This window comes from Wolffia australiana, chromosome 4 (assembly GCF_029677425.1).
Source record: "Wolffia australiana isolate 7733 chromosome 4, ASM2967742v1".
NCBI classification, from domain to species: Eukaryota; Viridiplantae; Streptophyta; class Magnoliopsida; order Alismatales; family Araceae; genus Wolffia; species Wolffia australiana.
In genome coordinates this window covers 257,063-275,000 of record NC_135838.1, presented here as the reverse complement: position 1 = coordinate 275,000, position 17,938 = coordinate 257,063, and the positions used below count along the sequence as shown (strand labels likewise).

The following is a 17,938-nucleotide window of genomic DNA, read 5'->3' as shown; positions in this document are numbered from 1 at the left end:
CGGCCGGAGAGGGCCGCCGAATTGATGAAGACGATGGAGGAGGGGAGATGCCCGTCGACCACCGTCACCTGCTCGGTGCTCATCGATGGGTATGTTGGTGCAGGCAAGGTCAATGAAGCCTGGGAATTGTTGAGGAAGATGGGGAAGGAGGGCCCTCCGCCGGATTTTCGGACATACAGCTCGTTCATGTCGGCGCTGTGCCGGGCTGGCCGGTCTGAGGAGGCGGTCGGGCTGATAGAGGAGATGGCAACGGCCGGGTTTACGCCTTCGACGGTCGACTTCCGGACTGTCTTCTTCGGGCTGAACAGGGAAGGTAAGCATGATCTGGCTCAGTCTGTGCTGGAAAAGAAGCGGGCTTTCTCAAGGAAGAGAAGGTTCCTGGGCTGAGTTTCTCATCTTCCAGGCCGTTCAAAATTAGAATCTTTTCATCTGTCCTTTTGGGAAGAAGAATGAATCTCTGTGATGCTTTATTTCTCAGCGACTACTTGATCTAAACCCAATTAGACTGGAAGTGTACTGTGTACAAATCTAGGAGCATGATTAGCTCACCATGAAGGAATTTATTTAAGAGGATGATTTTTTTTGTAATTTGCCAGTCTTTATTAATATTTTGAACCGAATCTTTAGTAGGGGCTCACAGAAACATCAGCAAATTTAGATCCAGACTCGAGGACGGTTGACCACGAATTATTAGCTGGCGTTTGACCTAGATCAAAGCTTCTTGATGATCTCTTCGACCGCACGCTGGTAGTAAGTCATCCTCTGGATCGCCATTGCCGCGTCTTTGAACTGCCTGTTCTTGAAAGCCCCTCCAAAGAACGTTGACCAAAGCTCCATCTTCTCCTCGGACTGCGCAAACACGTGACAAACAAGAAGGTCAACGATTGTCAATGTTGTCGCACTGTGGGACCCACCGTTGATTTTATCTGGTTCAACGTCTGAGAGTCCTCTGCTTCTTCTACCGCCTCCCTGATTTCCATGACCTGCGTATAAATTTTCAAAAACTTACATACATAAAGACAAATGAAATATAGTTTTTTTTGCAACCGACCTCAGAAAGAAGATCTGGGTCTGTGATCGTCCCTTCGTCTTCCACCTGCAATCCCTCCAGCTGCAGCTGTGAGATTTTCCACCACAAAGATCATGATTTAAGGGTTTAAGTGTATTTTAGGCATTTCAAGATTTTGTAAGGGTTTTAGGGGTACCATGTAAATGGCCCTAGAGAGAGGTTTGCAGAGAGTGGAGAATGCGGTGATGACCCGGGCAGACTGGTCTGCGGCGTAGCATTTCTCTCTCTAAGATGAATGGGAAAAAGAGAGAAGAGTGAGAGACTGAGATGTAGACAGAGCGAGAAGAGTGAGAGACTGAGATGTAGAGAGAGAGAAGAGTGAGAGACTGAGATGTAGAGAGAGAGAGAAGAGTGAGAGACTGAGATGTAGAGAGAGAGAGAAGAGTGAGAGACTGAGATGTAGAGAGAGAGAAGAGTGAGAGACTGAGATGTAGAGAGAGAGAGAGAAGAGTGAGAGACTGAGATGTAGAGAGAGAGAGAGAAGAGTGAGAGACTGAGATGTAGAGAGAGAGAGAAGAGTGAGAGACTGAGATGTAGATAGAGAGAGAAGAGTGAGAGACTGAGATGTAGATAGAGAGAGAAGAGTGAGAGACTGAGATGTAGAGAGAGAGAGAAGAGTGAGAGACTGAGATGTAGAGAGAGAGAGAGAGAAGAGTGAGAGACTGAGATGTAGGAGAGAGAGAGAGATGAAGTGTCTGGGCTGACAGGGAGGGACCTCAGATTTGGTGTGTACGAGGTCGGGGTGTAACATCTTCTGCCAGTCTTTGTACTTGCGCTCCAATTCCCCCACTCTTACGTCGTACTCCCTTTCACTGAACTCCCACACAAAAGATGATCAGGACATGAATCTAAAGATAGAGATAGAGAGAGAGAGGCTCACAGAGATAAAGAGATGATAGATGAGAAAGAGAGAGTAGAGAGAGATTTGAGAGATGCGATAGAGAGAGACATGAGAGACGCGATGGAGAAAGAGATGAGAGATCCGATAGAGAGATGAGAGAGAGAAAGAGTAGAGAGAGGTAGGAGAGATGATAGAGAGACATGAGACATGAGAGATAATAGAGATATGAGAGATGCGAGAGAGAGAGAGAGATGAGGGATGAGGGAGAGAGAGATTAGAGTGAGATGAGAGATGAGGGAGAGAAAGAGATTAGAGAGAGAGATGAGAGATGAGGGAGAGAGAGCTTAGAGAGAGATTAGAGAGAGATATAAGAGATGAGGGAGAGAAAGATAGTAGATATAGAGAGAGTCTTTCTTTTCGAATTAGAGATAGATAGAGATGAGAGATGAGGGAGAGAAAGATAGTAGAGATAGAGAGACTGAGAGAGTCTTTCTTTTCGAATTAGAGATAGATAGAGATGAGAGATGAGGGAGAGAAAGATAGTAGAGATAGAGAGACTGAGAGAGTCTTCCTTTTCGAATTAGAGATAGATAGAGATGAGAGATGAGGGAGAGAAAGATTGTAGAGTTAGAGATAGTCGTTCTTTTTTGAATTAGAGATAGATAGACATAAGAGATTAGGGAGAGAGAGAGTAGAGATGGAGAGTTTTTTTCTTTTTGAATTAGAGATAGAGAGAGAAGAAAGATGAGGAAGAGAAACATAGCAGAGAGAGAGAGATAGATATGTGAAATGAGGGAAAGAAAGATGGTGGAGAGAGGGACGAGAGATGAGGGAGAGAAACATAGCACAGAGAGAGATAGATATGTGAAATGAGGGAAAGAAAGATGGTGGAGAGAGGGTCGAGAGATGAGGGAGAGAAAGATTGTAGAGAGAGATAGATATGTGAGATGAGGGAAAGAAAGATGGTGGAGAGAGGGATGAGAGATGAGGGAGAGAAAGATAGAAAAGAGAGAGAGAGATAGATATGCGCGATGAGCGAAAGATGGTAGAGAGAGGGATGAGAGATGAGGGAGAGAGAGATAAGAGATGCGGGAGAGAGAGAGAGAGAGAGAGAGAGAGAGAGAATGAGAGGAAAGCAGAGAGAGAGAATGAGAGGAAAGCAGAGAGAGAGAGAGAGAGAGAATGAGAGGAAAGCAGAGAGAGAGAGAGAGAGAGAGAGAGAGAGAGAGAGAGAGAGAGAGAGAGAGAGAGAGAGAGAGAGAGAGAGAGAGAGAGAGAGAGAGAGGCTCACAGGCTGAAGATCTGGAAGAAGTCGAGAGAGGGGTCAACAGGCTGGACGCTGGCACAGGCGGCGCAGACCAAGAAGGGCTCCGCCGGCGGCGGCGCCCCGCAGTTCCAGCACCTCCCCGTCCCGGCGGCGCCGCCTCCCCCCCTCTCCGCCGCCGACACACCGCTACTACAATACAACCGCCACGAAGGCCCGGCGAAGCCCCCACTTCCCCCACGCCCCCGCCATTCCCCCCTCCTCAAATCTCGCCGCCATTCCAACGAACACGACCGCCGCAGAGATTCAGACCTTCTCCCCAGGATATTACGAGACCCATTAAAGATTAAGAGCTCTCTCACCCCCCTCCTCCACATCTCCCCCCCTTCCCAGAGAGAGAATCACGACGAAGAAGAAGAAGAAGAAAAAGAAGAAGAAGAAGAAGAAGAAGAAGCAAAATCCAAATAATTTCGAAGAGTGGGTCGTGGGTTTTTATCTTCCAGTATCTAGAACAAGAACCCTTTTTTCCTCCTCCCCTGCAGTATCAGATTTTTCCCCGAAAAAAAATGGTATCTTTAAAATCTTTCTCATATCGAACAGAGAGTAAATGAGCTTATCTTGCATATATTTTCCTTCCTTTATTACAAGAGTAAGGTACGTCCATGAATTAATGTGGGGGTCGAAGCAATCAAGTTTCATATTTTGGAGAATGTTTTTATGTAAAATTGAACTTTCCCCATGAATATTGTGTTTCTTTCGTGAAAAAGGAAGAGGTATGAAGACACCCATTCTTCCCTTCTTCATAAAAACGCATCCCCCCGGAATGTTAATGTCTCGTCAATAAAATAAAATCCCAAACGGCATAAAGATCCTACCTTTCCTAATTTTTCTACCCCAATTTAACGTGCCTACTTTTTCTTCCTTTAATACATGAACAAGGTACATTCATGAATTTAATTAGGGGGGTACACGTAATCAAGTTTCATCACTTTGAGAATGTTTTCCTAAGTTAGATGTTTTCCATAAATGCTGTGTTTATTTCTTTGATAAGGAAGAGTAAAGACAACACCCTAATTAAATTCATTATCCAACATGCATTTATGTTAATTGTCCTCTATTGTCTTCACGTGAAAAAAATATCCTTTCTTTCCTTATTAATCAAAAACCCATCACCCCTAATTTATTAAGTTCTCCTCCTCATTCTTGAAGACAAGAACCCTTCTTTCCTTTTTCATAAAAGCCCCTAACCTATAATTCATTAATTCATCCGCAATCTTCAAGACAATAACCTTTTCTCCCAACTTTTCTACCCCAATTTTTCTGTGACAGAGATTATTTAAGGAGGGCGCCCTTCATCTCTGATATTATACTGAAATTGCCCACAATATTCAAGACAAGAAGAATCCTTATTTCCTTTTTCATAAAAAAATCCGTCACCGTTAATTGATTAATTGTCCTCTTTAATCTTCAAATAAAAAAAACCTTTCTTTCCTTCTTAATAAAAAACCCATCACCCCTAATTTATTAAGTTCTCCTCCTCATTCTTGAAGACAAGAAGAACCCTTCTTTCCTTTTTCAAAAGAAAACCCCTAACCTCTAATTCTTTAACTCATCCTCAATCTTCAAGACAAAAACCCTTCTCTCCCACCTTTTCTGACCCAATTTTCATGTCACAGTTGATTAGTTGAGGGGGTGCTCGTCATCTCTGATATTGTACTGAAATTGCCCATAATCTTCAAGACAAGATGAATCCTTCTTTCCTTTTTCATAAAAAAACCCATCACCATTAATTGATTAATTATCCTCTTAAATCTTCACGTGAAAAAAATATCCTTTCTTTCCTTATTAATCAAAAACCCATCACCCCTAATTTATTAAGTTCTCCTCCTCATTCTTGAAGACAAGAAGAACCCTTCTTTCCTTTTTCCAAAAAAACCCTTACCTCTAATTCTTTAACTCATCCGCAATCTTCAAGACAAGAATCCTTCCTCGTCTATCGAAGACCAATCACCTCCACTTTATTGAGTTTTCTTCTCCCTGATCTTCAAGACAAAATAGAACCCTTCCTTGTCTATCAAAGACCAATCACCTCCACTTTATTGACTTTTCTTCTCCCTGATCTTCAAGACCAAATAGAACCCTTACTTCCTCGTCTATCAAAAACCAATCACATCAACTTCATTGAATTTTCTTCTCCTCATTCTTCAAGACAAAATAGAACCCTTACTTCCTCGTCTATCAAAGACCAATCACCTCTACTTTATTGAGTTTTCTTCACCCTGATCTTCAAGACAAAATAGAAGCCTTCCTTCCTCCTCTATTAAAGGTCAATCACCTCTATGAAATTTTTTCCTCCCCAGTCTTCAAGACAAAATAAAACCCTTCCTTTCTCGTCTATCAAAGACCAATCACCTCAACTTTATTGAGTTTTCTCCTCCCCAATCTTCAGTACAAAATAGAAGCCTTCCTCCTCTATCAAAGGCCAATCACCTCTATTAAAATTTTTCTTTCCCAATCTTCAAGACAGGAAGAACCCTTCCTTCCTCGGCTATCAAAGACCAATCACCTCTACTTTATTGTATTTTCTCCTCCATCTTCATGACAAAATAGAACCCTTCCTTCATTGTCTATATGACACCCATGACCTCTGATTTATTAAATTTTTCCTCCAAACTCTTCAAGTGAAGACCCCTTCTATGAATTCTCCCCTTCTTCCTCAAGAACCCATCACCCTTATTCATTCAATTATCCTCCCTCGGGCCTCGATTGGAGAAAAAAAATCTCCAAAATCCCTCCTTTCCCAGTCTTCCATCACCCCTAGTTGATAAACTTTTCCTCCGTTGATTACTCATACTGTAATATATAACACTCTTATAGACATGGAAAGAAAGGTACAGGGGCGGCCATCACCGGCGAGAGAGACAGGCGATAGGGGAGAAAATCCCCCGCCGCTTCCCCTTCATCGGCTTGACCGCCACGAGCGCGCCGCCCACTCCGCCGGCGGCGCCTCTGGCCTTATTAACCCACACGGCGGCGCTCTTCTCTTGCAATCCGGCGGCGACGGCGACGTTGAAGCTCTTCGTGTTCATCCCGTCCAACTCGGCTTCCCCTCCGCGCCTGCGAGCTCAATCGGAGATGGGTTCAAAATCCCTCGTAAAAAGCTGCGATTTTAAGAAGAGGGTTACCTTGATTCTTGCGCAGAGTTCAATCCGCTTCCTTTCTGGGATTTGTGGTCGCGGAGAAGGCCGATGATCTGATCTACCATGCTGAGCGCGCTCTCCACCTCGGGGCTCACCCTGCTGCCCGACTTCTTGCCGGTGGTGCCGCCGCATGGCGTCTCCTCCTCCTCCTCCTCCGCCGCCGCCGCCGCCGCCTTCGCGGCGGAGGACGGCGGCGGCAATGGCGAGGGCGAGGGCGAGGGCGACGGCGACGGCGAGGGATCGGAAAGAGGAAGTGTTACTTCGCCGCGCACAATGGCGTACAGCTGACCCTTTAGAGCCTCGCTGAAGTCCTTGTCGTTCTTCGCCGAGGCGATTGCCTGGGTAAGAATCAAAGAACCCGTTTTTGTCGGTTTAATTGGCGCGGGATCGGCGATGGAATCGAATTATCGAAGAATTGCAAATCTAGAATCGAGATTTGAGATGGGTTGATGTTGAATTTGTAAATGAATCGGAGTAGAATTCTAGACGATTGAAATGGACCGCGGATTTGGAATTTGGATGTTTGCTTCATCAGAGATATTATGAGTGTGAAATCGAGATCTGAGATGGGTTGATGTCGAATTTGCAAATGAATCAGAGTGGAATTCTAGACGATTGAAATTGACAGCGGATTTGGAATTTGGATGTTTGCTACATCAGTGATATTATGAGTTTGAAATCGAGATTTGAGATGGGTTGATGTTGAATTTGTAACTGAATCAGAGTGGAATTCTAGACGATTGAAATTGACAGCGGATTTGGAATTAGGATTTTTGCTACATCAGAGATCAATGAATGTGGCTTGTCCGAAGTTGCATTCAGAATAACACAGAGTTGCTCCGAGGAACAAGATCTGGAAGAAAGTTTTTTTGATTTCATATTACTTGTTTAACTGATCAAAATTCATGCAGAATATTAGCGGTCCAGGGAATCTCCTGAATTAATCGCGTTTCATTTCAAGGTGATTCTTGAAACTTTGGTAAATTCTTGAAAATTTTAGATCCGGTCTCTTGTTTGAAAGTTTTAAAAACAGAAATTCCACCTTCAAGTGCGACCCAGAGTGCAATACGAATAGATTAGAATGAAATTCAATAAAACTATCAAAACCTGGTTTGAGACGATTTTTTTTTCATTGAAATTGCTTTCACAATTCGTCTCATTCTATTGAAATTGAATGAATTGAAAGAAACCCCATTGAAACTCTGTTTCAGACAATGGATTAAAATAAATAATAGATCCATGTGAGAAGAGAAAATCTGACCTTCTGAAAGAGCTTATAGCCGTTGCCAATCAACTGCCTTGCGACAAAGTTGATGAGAGATGGAGGCAAAAAGTCTATCTTTAAATCTAGATTCGCTACAGTCCTGTGAAATAACAAGATCACATCAGCCACCATATTATCCATTATTAACCGCATGACAAAACAAGTATTGAACTAACCATCCTTCCTGATCCGAAGATGTTCAAGTAAAATCAAATAACCCATCTTGATTCAGGGAATCTAAGTAAAATTAAATGTACATTTTTTGATATTTTTTCAAAAACAAATTCAAATGCCTTTATTTCATGAAGAAATGAACCAAAGATACAAGGAAAAAATTCCAGATTCTTCAACAACTTAAAAGTACTGCCAGGTATTCAATGAAACAAACAGTCATCGTAATTAAAGGATAAACGTCGTTTTAATACCAGATACTTCTCTTGCTGGAAAGAATATGATTTCACAATTTTCGATCCCAGAATGAAATTCAATTAAATTACCGGAAGTAGCATCTCGTGGGGCTAATTTTCTGAAGAGCAAGTCCACCGACAACTTCCACCCTCACAACTTCTTCCGCCTCTGGAATTCCATCTTCGGTGAAACCATGCTTGCTCAATTTAATGGGTTCTCCTCCTCGAATCTGGTGCCAAAGATATTTTACAACGTAAATTCAATCAAGATTTCGACATCTAGATTTATAATATAGCTCAATTGACAAAAAAAACGAGATGAATACGGACAGCTTTGATGAGGACAAAGATGAAATCTTCCTCGGGGAATTCAAGAGTGATGTACTGCAGAAGAGCCTCTCTATCGCTCATTGGCCAGGGAAGCTTCAGCCTTAAAAAAACAAAACCTAGAGATTAACAAAATCAAAAAAGAAAAGAAAAATGTAATATTTTCTTCACACTTCTTTTTCCAACTGTGCTGCATGAACAGACCTCAGCAGTGATACTTCCTCCCCAACTCGAGCGCGGTTTAAACTTGTGCACGACAGGACCTTGAAAGGGGGAATGTTGAAGTGAGGCCACCTGACAACCAAATCCGAAAGATTAACGTCAGATCAAGCCAGAGATTACGCAAATGATAAAAGACCCAATTTGCTGCGCAAACCGAGAAAAACCGAAAGAATTACGTTTATTCGAAGAAATTCTCAGATAGATGACTAGATTCTGCGTGATTTTAAAGAAATTAGAAGTGGGGTTCACCATTTTTTGAAGAGCTCTGCCTCGTGCGCGACGCATAAACCTGGAAAAATGAAGGAGAGAAAAGTCAAGTTCTTCAGAAACTTGAAAAACTCCGAAGAAGAACGCAATTAAGAAGGGTAATTATTAATTGATGAATCAATTAACTTACAGACATCGACGGGTCCATCGGCAAATCCTTCTACGAGCATCGTATGGAAGGGGGAGCCCTCGGGGCCTTCCCGGTACATAATCCGAACTTGGTCCGTGTCTTGTTTCATCTAAATCCATCGAAAAAAAAGACAGATTTAATCACCATCTAGTTATTATCTTGATGAAAAATCTCGCATGAAATTAAAGAATCGTTGACCTTCCAGTCCCCCATGGAGGCCTTCGCCGCCTTTGTCGAAGCACCGTCGATCGACGAGGCGCTCCTCATCATGTCGACGAAATTATGCACCTCCTCGGAACGATTGCTCACAAGTTTTGAGAATTCTTCTGAGAAAGAGAAGATACGATGGGTGAACGACTGTTTCTTACTCTTGGATGAATGATGACTCTTTTTTTGAAGTTTTCTTCAGACTGACCATCGCTTCCGGGGAAGGGCGAGCGCAGGAGCTGAGACTTGACGAGGATCTTGATTGAATCTTCACTTGAAAGACTGGGAGAGGACAGTGATCTGTCCAATCTCTCTCTGCAGGCTGCGATCTTCAGCATCTCGGTCATCTTGCAAAGCAGGACGGAGAAAACTCGCTGTTCGCTCAATCAGTTTAAGCAATAATCTGCTTCCTATAGAGCAAACTTCGGATCAAAGTTGCGATCTTTAGCAGAAAAGCGAGAAACCCAGAACAGAGAGAAGCCCCGAAAGAGAGAAGAACGAAACGGGTCCAATCCTTCGTCTTCTTCTTCTTCTTTCTCTTCTTCTTCGTCTTCTTCTTCTTCTTCTCAGAGCAGGACAGAGAAAGCTTGCTGTTCGCTTGATCGGTTTAAGCGATAATCTGCTTTCTAAAGTGCAAACTTGGGATCAAGTTGCGATCTTTAGGAGAAAAGAGAGAAACTCAGAAGAGAGAGAAGCCCAGAAAGAGAGAAGAAAAAAACGGTGCAATCCTTCTTCTTCTTATTCTTCTTCTTAAATATAATGACAAATGGCAAGAAAACTATAAAAGTCAAAACACAAGCGGAGAAGGTCTCCAGCAACGCGCGAGGAGGATGAATAGCCAACGACCAGTTCACGGCCAGTTTGAGTCTCGATAAATAAATCAAATTTCGCGAATTTAACTTTGAAAATATCTTTTGGAGATGGTAAATCTTTGTAAATACGCCAATTCACCGTGCGTGTTTGTATCGATTACGGCTACCACCGTCAACAATCAACACACGAAGACCATCTTTGGGTGAAAAAAAAATAAAAAATAATAAAAAGCTTTCTTTCAGCGGTGAGTAGCGCATCGCTCTTCCCCAGACACCACCAACACACAGTGATAATTACGAAATCTTGTTGATTGTACTCACGGGCTTGAATAGTTGAATAGACCGCCACGGGTACGCCATTGAACGCGTATAAAGGCCCTGTGGAACAGGAGAGAGAAGCTTCCCATTATGAGATAGCTACTAAGAAGACGGAGGGCGACGACTTGATAACGAGATGTGAGCAATATTGGATGGGTAGTTGAGGATCATGAATGGGGTCTGCAAGTAGCAACTAGATAACGCGAAAATATGATCGCGTCGGAGATGTTAATGGTCGTCGCTGCCGTTGAGGCATTAAATGATCATTCAGTGTCAGTCTGGGCATAGAACATACTCTCTCCGTCCCTCTCTGTCTCTATCTGTCTCTATCTATCTATCTATCTATCTATCTAATCTATCTATCTATCTATCTATCTATCTATCTATCTATCTATCTATCTATCTATCCATCTATCTATCCATCTATCTATCCATCTATCTATCCATCTATCTATCTATCTATCTATCTTTTTAAAGCAAATTTCATCAAATATAAAAATTTGTACATCAGTTTGTTGGAGCTGACCAGATGTCAAGCACCTGAGAGAGATGGGATAGAAAATCAAAAAATATTTGGCAGCATCTCCCCTGTTTCTTTTCCCTTCAGCTAAAACCAAAGTAGAGTAATCTAATCATTTTCCTTGTCAGATTTTCCTTCCTCATTTTGTTGATGTTTGGGTTCATTTGTTGGCTGTCACGTTCTTTTCCTGTTGTCTTCTCTCGTATGTCGTGGTTGTTCCCTATGGTTCGTATTTAAAGTGTATTCGATCACCGCGGATGCTTGGACTCAACCAAATCTTCTTGGGACGTTGCGGTGCTGTAATTCTTACCTATTTCTGAAATTATCAAGCTATGTCTCAAGGCTAACCTTGAACTTTAATAAAATTTTGGTTAGTTCATAAACAAGAATATAGATAAGAAAATTTAAAATCTTTAAGATGCAAGATAGGTATCCCATTTTTTAATTTTGGTTTTCTTAAAGAAATTATAGTATCATTTAATTATGTTATCATTTCTAAAAGAAATGCTAACATAATTATTTTACATCAATATATGATTTATGTGCTGAAATCTGAGATAAAAATAGTTTCTCCATGCCTTCAGGATCAATACAAACCACCTCCACTGGTCTCCTATGGTACAATGATATGTTGATGCACTACCCTTAAAGATGTGTCGCTCTTTCTTCTTTGATTTGGCCCAACACTATCCGGTGGTGATGGGGATTAGCATCACATTCCTCGGGAGATCGAGAATCTTCATACGATGGTTTCAACACTTTTCTGAAAATAATCCACAAACCGTTGTACATTTCCCTCATTGTCATCTTTTGATACTTGTACTGATTCCTGCTGTTTTTTATTGGTGCAAACTTTCAAGCTTTTTGTAGAAAAGTTTATCCATTTGTTGTTGTCTGCTTGTTGTCTTGATCTTTCTTGATCATAGCTGAATATAATTCCAAATCAAGTTCGGCTTTGAGTTTGATCTGTTGTTGTTTCCTTGTTGTTCTGTCCTTTCTTGACCGCAATTGAATATCTTTCAATATTGACTTTGACTGTGAAGTATTGTTTCCAAGTCATTTGGTTTGCCTTTGTTGATTGCTTGAAACCTTATGGTGAGACCTCGTTGTTGGCTCCTCTCTCCCCCCCGACTTTGGTATTGGTTCTCCTGGTCACTTCCGGATAGGTGGGTTGCATCATTGAGTACTTAGCTAGTAACTTCTTGAGAAGATGCATCAAAAAATCCTCGGTCCTAATAAACCAAAGGTGGAAGTAGCTTCCATGTCCAAAAAGGTTAGAAAATCTTTTTTCCTCTCTGATTTCAAGCACATTATTTTCTTTTCATTGCATTCCAATGTTACTAAAAAGTTTTGCCATCCATAATAATTTTGAGTCTAAATATCTAAACATTAGTGTTAAGATAAAGCAACGCATAGAAATCTATGAATGTACTTGGTCCATAAAAGTGCGTACCTTGGAATTTTGATGCCAAGTTTCATGTCTTAAATTTGATTGAACTTCTTCACAAAGGTTTCTCGATCTTTTTAGTTTGCCGAAGATATGGTAATCCCATCTGCTCTGTCCTGATAGCCCCCTTGCATGAAAGTGGTAATTCCTGCATAGATGAAAAAAATATTTTCCTACCTAGCCTAATGCCATGGTTAGCCAGCGCATCTGCAACTGAATTCCCTTCCCTATATATGTGTTTGATTGTCGGTATCCCTTCAAGCAGTTTTAAAATTTTATTCCATCTTTTTTGTTCTTTCCAAATGGCACAATGCTGCTTTTGTACCATTTCAACCAGTGACTGTGAGTCTGTTTCAACAATTATATTCCTTATTCTTAGACTTCTACATAGTCTTAGTCCATCCAAAAGCGCTCTGATTTCTGCTACCATGCTCGTTTGCACTTTGTAGTCTTTTGAAAATGCAGCTACCACGAAACCTCTTTCATCTCTGATTACTCCTCCTCCTGCACTTTCTCCAGGATTGCCTTTAGAAGCTCCATCAATGTTAAGCTTGAGAATACCCGTTGGAGGTTTCTGCCATGTGACTATTTTAACAGAATGTATATAAATCTTTGGTCCCTCGGTGAGCCCCAGTTTTCAGACTTTTAATTCTTGAATACACGTGATTTTCTTTGGTTGGACTTGTCTATCCATGTACTTGATTGTATTTAGAAGCCTATATCTGAAAGCCTCATTCAAAACCTGACCTTTCCATTTTCCATTATTTCGTTCCTTCCAATTTCCCACAATATTGTAAAGAAAGAGTTTCTTTTCAATATTTGGGCTTTTGATTCCCTGATGGATTTTTTACAAAAGAATTGAAACCAACCACCAAATGTCTTTGTACTTTTTTCTGGCAACTCCCATTGATTTAAAAACCAGTCCCATGTATTATTGGCACTTTGGCTATTGAAGAAAAGATGCAATCTGTCTTCTATTTGAGGCCAATTATTGCAACATACACATTTTGAGGCTAAACTGATTCCTACATTCTGGAAGTTTTTGTCAAGAGGAAGTTTATTATGGAGAAGCTTCCACATGAAGATACTGATTTTTGTGGGTAAGACTTTATTCCAAATAGTTGAGAATAACAATGATTTTGCATTACTATCCCTGCAAAATGCCCAAGCTGATTTTGTGGAAAACTTTCCTGAATTTTCTATAGTCCAGATTGGTTTATCATCACGGTCTGAGAGACTGACTTTTTTCTGCTTAATTGCGTGAATATAAGTTTCGGGAAATCTAGCTCTTTTCAATAGTTCTTTCCAATTTTGTCCCAAAAATTCAGCAACAGAGGAATTGCATATTTCACGAGAGATATTTCCTATGTCACAAAGTCTTCCCAATCCTGTCCAATTGGTTTTCCAAGCATCGATGTTTCCTTTTCCAACCTCCCATTGAATGATAGGCATCATTTGTAACCATACACTATGCAATGATTTAATACAATGCGGTAAAGTTGAGTCCTCTGCCCAGTCCTCTATGTGACCATATTTGGCAATTATTAATTGACTCCATAAAGAGGATTTATTTAAAAGATTCCATACCCTTTTCATTTTTAGTGCTTGGAGTATATCTTCTACCTTTCGAATGCCTAGTCCCCTTTCTGCATATGGCCTACATACCATTGACCAACTTATCCATGATCTTTTATGATTCTGAAGGTTTCCAGCCCAAAAAAATGTAGCGAGATGCTTCTTGATAGACTTCAATATAGATTTTGGTGGATCATATACTGATAGAGTGTGGATTGGAAAACTATTTAGCACACTATTCAAGAGAGTCAATCTACCTCCTACATACAAAAGTTTTCCTTTCCATCCCTCTATCCTCTTTGTAATTTTTGTAGTCAAATGCTCAAAGTAAGATGCTTTGGATCTACCTGTGAAAATTGAGCATCCTAAGTACTTGAAAGGAAAGCTTCCATTTTTGTAACCAGTCAATTCTTCCAACTTAGAGATTTTAGCTCGTCCAGTGTTTGCTTTTGTATAGAAGGAACTCTTATCCTTATTGATTTTCTGTCCTGACACCTCCTCAAATGTTTGAATAAGCTTCATCATTTTACGAATAGAGTTGATGCCACTGTTTAAGAAAATAATTGTATCATCTGGAAATAAGCTATGAGTAATTAAAGGACATCCCCTTTTGATATGATAATGTTTCACTTGCCCTGTTGAGATGATGCTCGATATGTGTCTGCTTAATACATCTTGCGCTAGTATGAATAGGCTTGCTGAGAGTGGATCCCCTTGTCTTAGACCCCTCGAACTTTGGAAGAATGGTGAGGAATTCCCATCTACAATGACTGAAAATGGGATATCGCTAATGCATGCCTGAATCATCCATATCCATTTTCTACTAAATCCATATTGTGATAAAACTTTTTCCAAATATACCCAATCAACTCTATCATAAGCTTTTTCCATATCTAATTTGAGGATGAGATTATGCCCTCGGCATTTGTTATTTATTGATTGAGAAGCTTCTTGAACAAGTGCTATACTGTCATGTATTGATCGATTAGGTACAAACCCATTCTGTTCTTTGGATATGACTTTGGGAAGAACAATAGAGAGTCTTTTTGCCAGTATCTTAGTGATGATCTTATATATGGTGTTACAAAGGCTGATTGGTCTCATCTGTGAAAAGTTTTCTGGTACTTGTACTTTAGGAATTAGAGAAATAAAAGTGCTTTTCCAAGATATTGGTATTGAAGAAGTGTGAAAGAAGGATTGGATAGCTTCAATGACGTCCTTTTTTATAATATGCCAGCAACTTTGGAAGAATCTTGCTGTGAATCCATCAGGCCCTGGTGCACTGTCTGGCTTCATGTTTTTCACTATGGTTTCTATCTCAGATGCATTGGGACATTCAGTGAGAGTATCATTCTCTTTTTCTGAGATTAGTGGTGGTAGAATGCTTAAGAAATCATCATTAATATGGGTCTGAATGGTTGTAAACATATTTTTGTAGTACTGAACAGCTTCATCTATTATACTTTTGCCCTCTGCTAAACACTTTCTCTTTATGAATGAATAAGGATCATGTGAATGTCGACATTTTAAAAGTGTATGGAAATATTTTGTGTTTCTGTCTCCTTCTGCGGACCACTGAATTATGGCTTTTTGCTTTAAGAATAATTCTTCTTGATGGAGTCTTTCTTCGAGTTGGTTTTGCAGCCTTGTTAGAAGGTGTTCCTTTTCCTGATTCCATTCCATCTGAAGTTCCTCCTCTGTCTTTGCAATCTTTACTTGTAGCTCTTGAATATGATTGGTTATATGACCAAACACTTCTTTATTCCATGTCTTTAGTTCCTGTTTCATTTGTTTCAAAATCTTTCCTATTTTAACCATGGGGGGAAGATGTTTAAAAAGTCCTGAGTATAGTGACCATTTCTCTTGTATGAATGGATAAAAATCCTTATGTGTTTCCCACATAGATTGGAATCTAAATGGGGGTTTCCTTATTGTCAACGGTTGGTCATTTTTTGTACATAAGATCAAACTATGATCTGAGGTTTCCCGTGGTAGATAGCGTATTTCAAGTCCCTCTATATCTGTCCCTTTGTAATTGATAAGGACTCTGTCCAACCTCTCATATGTTCTGGCCCTTCCTTTCCTACCATTACACCATGAATACGAATTTCCAAAATGTGTTGGTTCAATCAAATGTAGAGAGTTAATTTGATTGTTGAAAGTATCCATAAGTTGAAGACTTGGTGTATGTGTCCCTATTTTTTCACTTTCTCTCGTTACCATGTTGAAGTCTCCTCCTACTATCCAAGTATTGGTAATATTTCTAAATTTATCAAAAAGATGTGTCCATAGATCTTGTCTTATCTCTGGGATGAAGGATGCGTAGACAACTGTGATATATACAATGTCCGTGTCTTTTTTGTACCTTACTGTTGTGCTTTGAGGATGGTCATCTATAACAGAGATGTCTAGTGTTGAATCCCAAAATAACCAGATGTGCCCAGTTTGTTGCGCCCAACATGTTGAGAGTCCTATTTTCTTTTGATAAACATTGATTTTTTCTTTATCCATCTTCGGTTCAATTATCCCTACAAATCTGACTTGACTTGGACCAATAACTAATTGTTTTAGTCTTGTATATTTGCTTGAATTTCTCAAACCTCTACAATTCCAAAAAATTGTGTTTATCATTATTTCCCTTCAGGGAGAAACTGATGCTCATTTCTTCCTATTTGATCATGTAGTTGGATTGCTATCTTCTCCTTATTAGGTTGTATCTTCTTCTTTTTAGAAATCACTTTGTTCCAACTTCTCTCAGATTTCGGACTATCAATTTCTTCTTCGGAGGAGGAGAAGGCTATCTGAAAGTTATAACAATTCATTTCCTTGTGGTCGCCGTCGTGATTAATCATGATACTTTTGGCGTGATCATCCTTTCTAATGATACATTCTTTACTACCATCCTGTTGGGTTTTTTGATTACCCACCACAAGTTGATTTTTAGCTTCTCCTTTTCTTTGTTTCTGATTGGGAGTATTGATTTGTATTCTTGTAATTTCCTCTTGAGCCATGTTATCAGTCAATATTCCAGCAACCATGTGAGTATGTTCATCTTCTTGTTCTATGGTGTCACAAGTTTTAGTATGGGTGGCATTGAAGTCTCGGCTCATTTCTGCCCATCTTAATTTCCCATTTTGTAGAGGATTGTACCCCCTCAATATGCGGGATTCCTTTGGTGCATTTTTCTTTATTGCTGTCTTCCTAAAAGTATGCCATGCCTGCGTATGTGTTTTCTTAACCGAGTATAGCTGTTTTCTGCATTCAGATTCATGGTGTCCCACTTTGTAGCAATAATTACAAAACATCGGTGATCTTTCTACTACAATCCTTTGTCTTAGTATTCCTTTGGTTCCATTTCCAATGAGTATTACTTATGGAATTGGTACCGATAAATCCACTTCTATACATGCTCTAGCATATCCTGGTCTTGTGAATTGCTTGACTTCTTTATCTGTGGTAATAAATGTTCCAAGCATAGATGAAATTTGTTTAAAAGACGAGGGATTTTGAAACTGATGAGGTAGGCCAGGAAAACCAATCCAAACCGGTGCTTTTGTGGTCTCATTTGTAATAGAATATTCAGGGGTCCATTTAAAAGTTCTCATCCAAATATCTATCTATCTATCTATCTATCTATCCATCTATCTATCCATCTATCTATCCATCTATCTATCCATCTATCTATCCATCTATCTATCCATCTATCTATCCATCTATCTATCCATCTATCTATCCATCTATCTATCTATCTATCTATCTATCTATATATCTATCTATCTATCTATCCATCTATCTATCCATCTAGCTATCCATCTATCTATCCATTTATCCATCTATCTATCTATATATATATATATATCTATCTATCTATCAAAAAAATACACCTCCAAACTTGGGCTTCCTTTAGGGGAAATAGCTCCCCAGAAATATATTTAAAAACAAAAACCAGCCTTTAAAACTACTTGGAGCCGAACCAACAAAAGTTGCTAGAATAGAAAAATGCATTATTATGGACCACGAATGTCATTGTAGAGGAAACTTATTTTGAAGTTGATTAATTGAGAAGGC

General features: G+C 40.1%; 3 protein-coding genes and 1 long non-coding RNA gene across 5 annotated transcripts in view; 2 read left to right on the top strand and 2 right to left on the bottom strand.

Moving 5' to 3' along the window:
• LOC144702690 (Pentatricopeptide repeat (PPR) superfamily protein) overlaps positions 1 to 548 on the top strand; it is a 3,303-nt gene extending 2,755 nt beyond the window's left edge. The window contains exon 1 of the mRNA XM_078574690.1: positions 1 to 548. This exon is cut by the window's left edge and continues 2,755 nt beyond it. Coding sequence (XP_078430816.1) covers positions 1 to 387 — 387 coding nt within the window. The 3' untranslated portion in view covers positions 388 to 548.
• A 28-nt stretch (positions 549 to 576) lies between these two features.
• LOC144701839 (DNAJ heat shock N-terminal domain-containing protein) lies at positions 577 to 3,551 on the bottom strand. Its single transcript, XM_078573620.1, has 6 exons — positions 3,202 to 3,551; positions 1,785 to 1,881; positions 1,206 to 1,295; positions 1,052 to 1,117; positions 915 to 983; positions 577 to 849 (listed from the first exon to the last, which is right to left on the bottom strand). The coding sequence occupies exons 1-6, from the start codon at positions 3,549 to 3,551 to the stop codon at positions 712 to 714; spliced, it is 810 nt and encodes a 269-aa protein (XP_078429746.1). The 3' UTR covers positions 577 to 711.
• Positions 3,552 to 5,995: 2,444 nt separating this feature from the next.
• LOC144702689 (polyketide cyclase/dehydrase/lipid transport superfamily protein) lies at positions 5,996 to 10,004 on the bottom strand. The gene is made up of 10 exons (XM_078574689.1): positions 9,407 to 10,004; positions 9,190 to 9,317; positions 8,992 to 9,100; positions 8,844 to 8,883; positions 8,577 to 8,666; positions 8,376 to 8,475; positions 8,136 to 8,275; positions 7,636 to 7,738; positions 6,360 to 6,712; positions 5,996 to 6,291 (listed from the first exon to the last, which is right to left on the bottom strand). The coding sequence occupies exons 1-10, from the start codon at positions 9,543 to 9,545 to the stop codon at positions 6,081 to 6,083; spliced, it is 1,413 nt and encodes a 470-aa protein (XP_078430815.1). The 5' UTR covers positions 9,546 to 10,004; the 3' UTR covers positions 5,996 to 6,080.
• Positions 10,005 to 11,943: 1,939 nt separating this feature from the next.
• LOC144702688 (uncharacterized) lies at positions 11,944 to 16,665 on the top strand. 2 transcript variants are annotated; one of them, XR_013581336.1, is made up of 3 exons: positions 11,944 to 12,121; positions 12,815 to 12,918; positions 16,629 to 16,665. It is a non-coding gene; the product is annotated as an uncharacterized LOC144702688 (long non-coding RNA). The 2 variants fall into 2 exon arrangements; XR_013581335.1 differs by lacking the exon at positions 16,629 to 16,665 and adding an exon at positions 13,335 to 13,539.
• Positions 16,666 to 17,938: the final 1,273 nt, after the last annotated feature.

Coding starts and splice junctions, on each gene's coding strand:
- LOC144701839 (XM_078573620.1), bottom strand. CDS start 3,551: ATGTGGAGGAGGGGGGTGAGAGAGCTCTTAATCTTTAATGGGTCTCGT. Junction 1,118..1,205: donor TCTCTAGGGCCATTTACATG/GTACCCCTAAAA, acceptor AAAATCTCACAG/CTGCAGCTGGAGGGATTGCA. Junction 850..914: donor TGAACCAGATAAAATCAACG/GTGGGTCCCACA, acceptor GTGTTTGCGCAG/TCCGAGGAGAAGATGGAGCT.
- LOC144702689 (XM_078574689.1), bottom strand. CDS start 9,545: ATGACCGAGATGCTGAAGATCGCAGCCTGCAGAGAGAGATTGGACAGA. Junction 9,101..9,189: donor CCTCCATGGGGGACTGGAAG/GTCAACGATTCT, acceptor CGATGGATTTAG/ATGAAACAAGACACGGACCA. Junction 8,476..8,576: donor GAGGAAGTATCACTGCTGAG/GTCTGTTCATGC, acceptor TGTTTTTTTAAG/GCTGAAGCTTCCCTGGCCAA.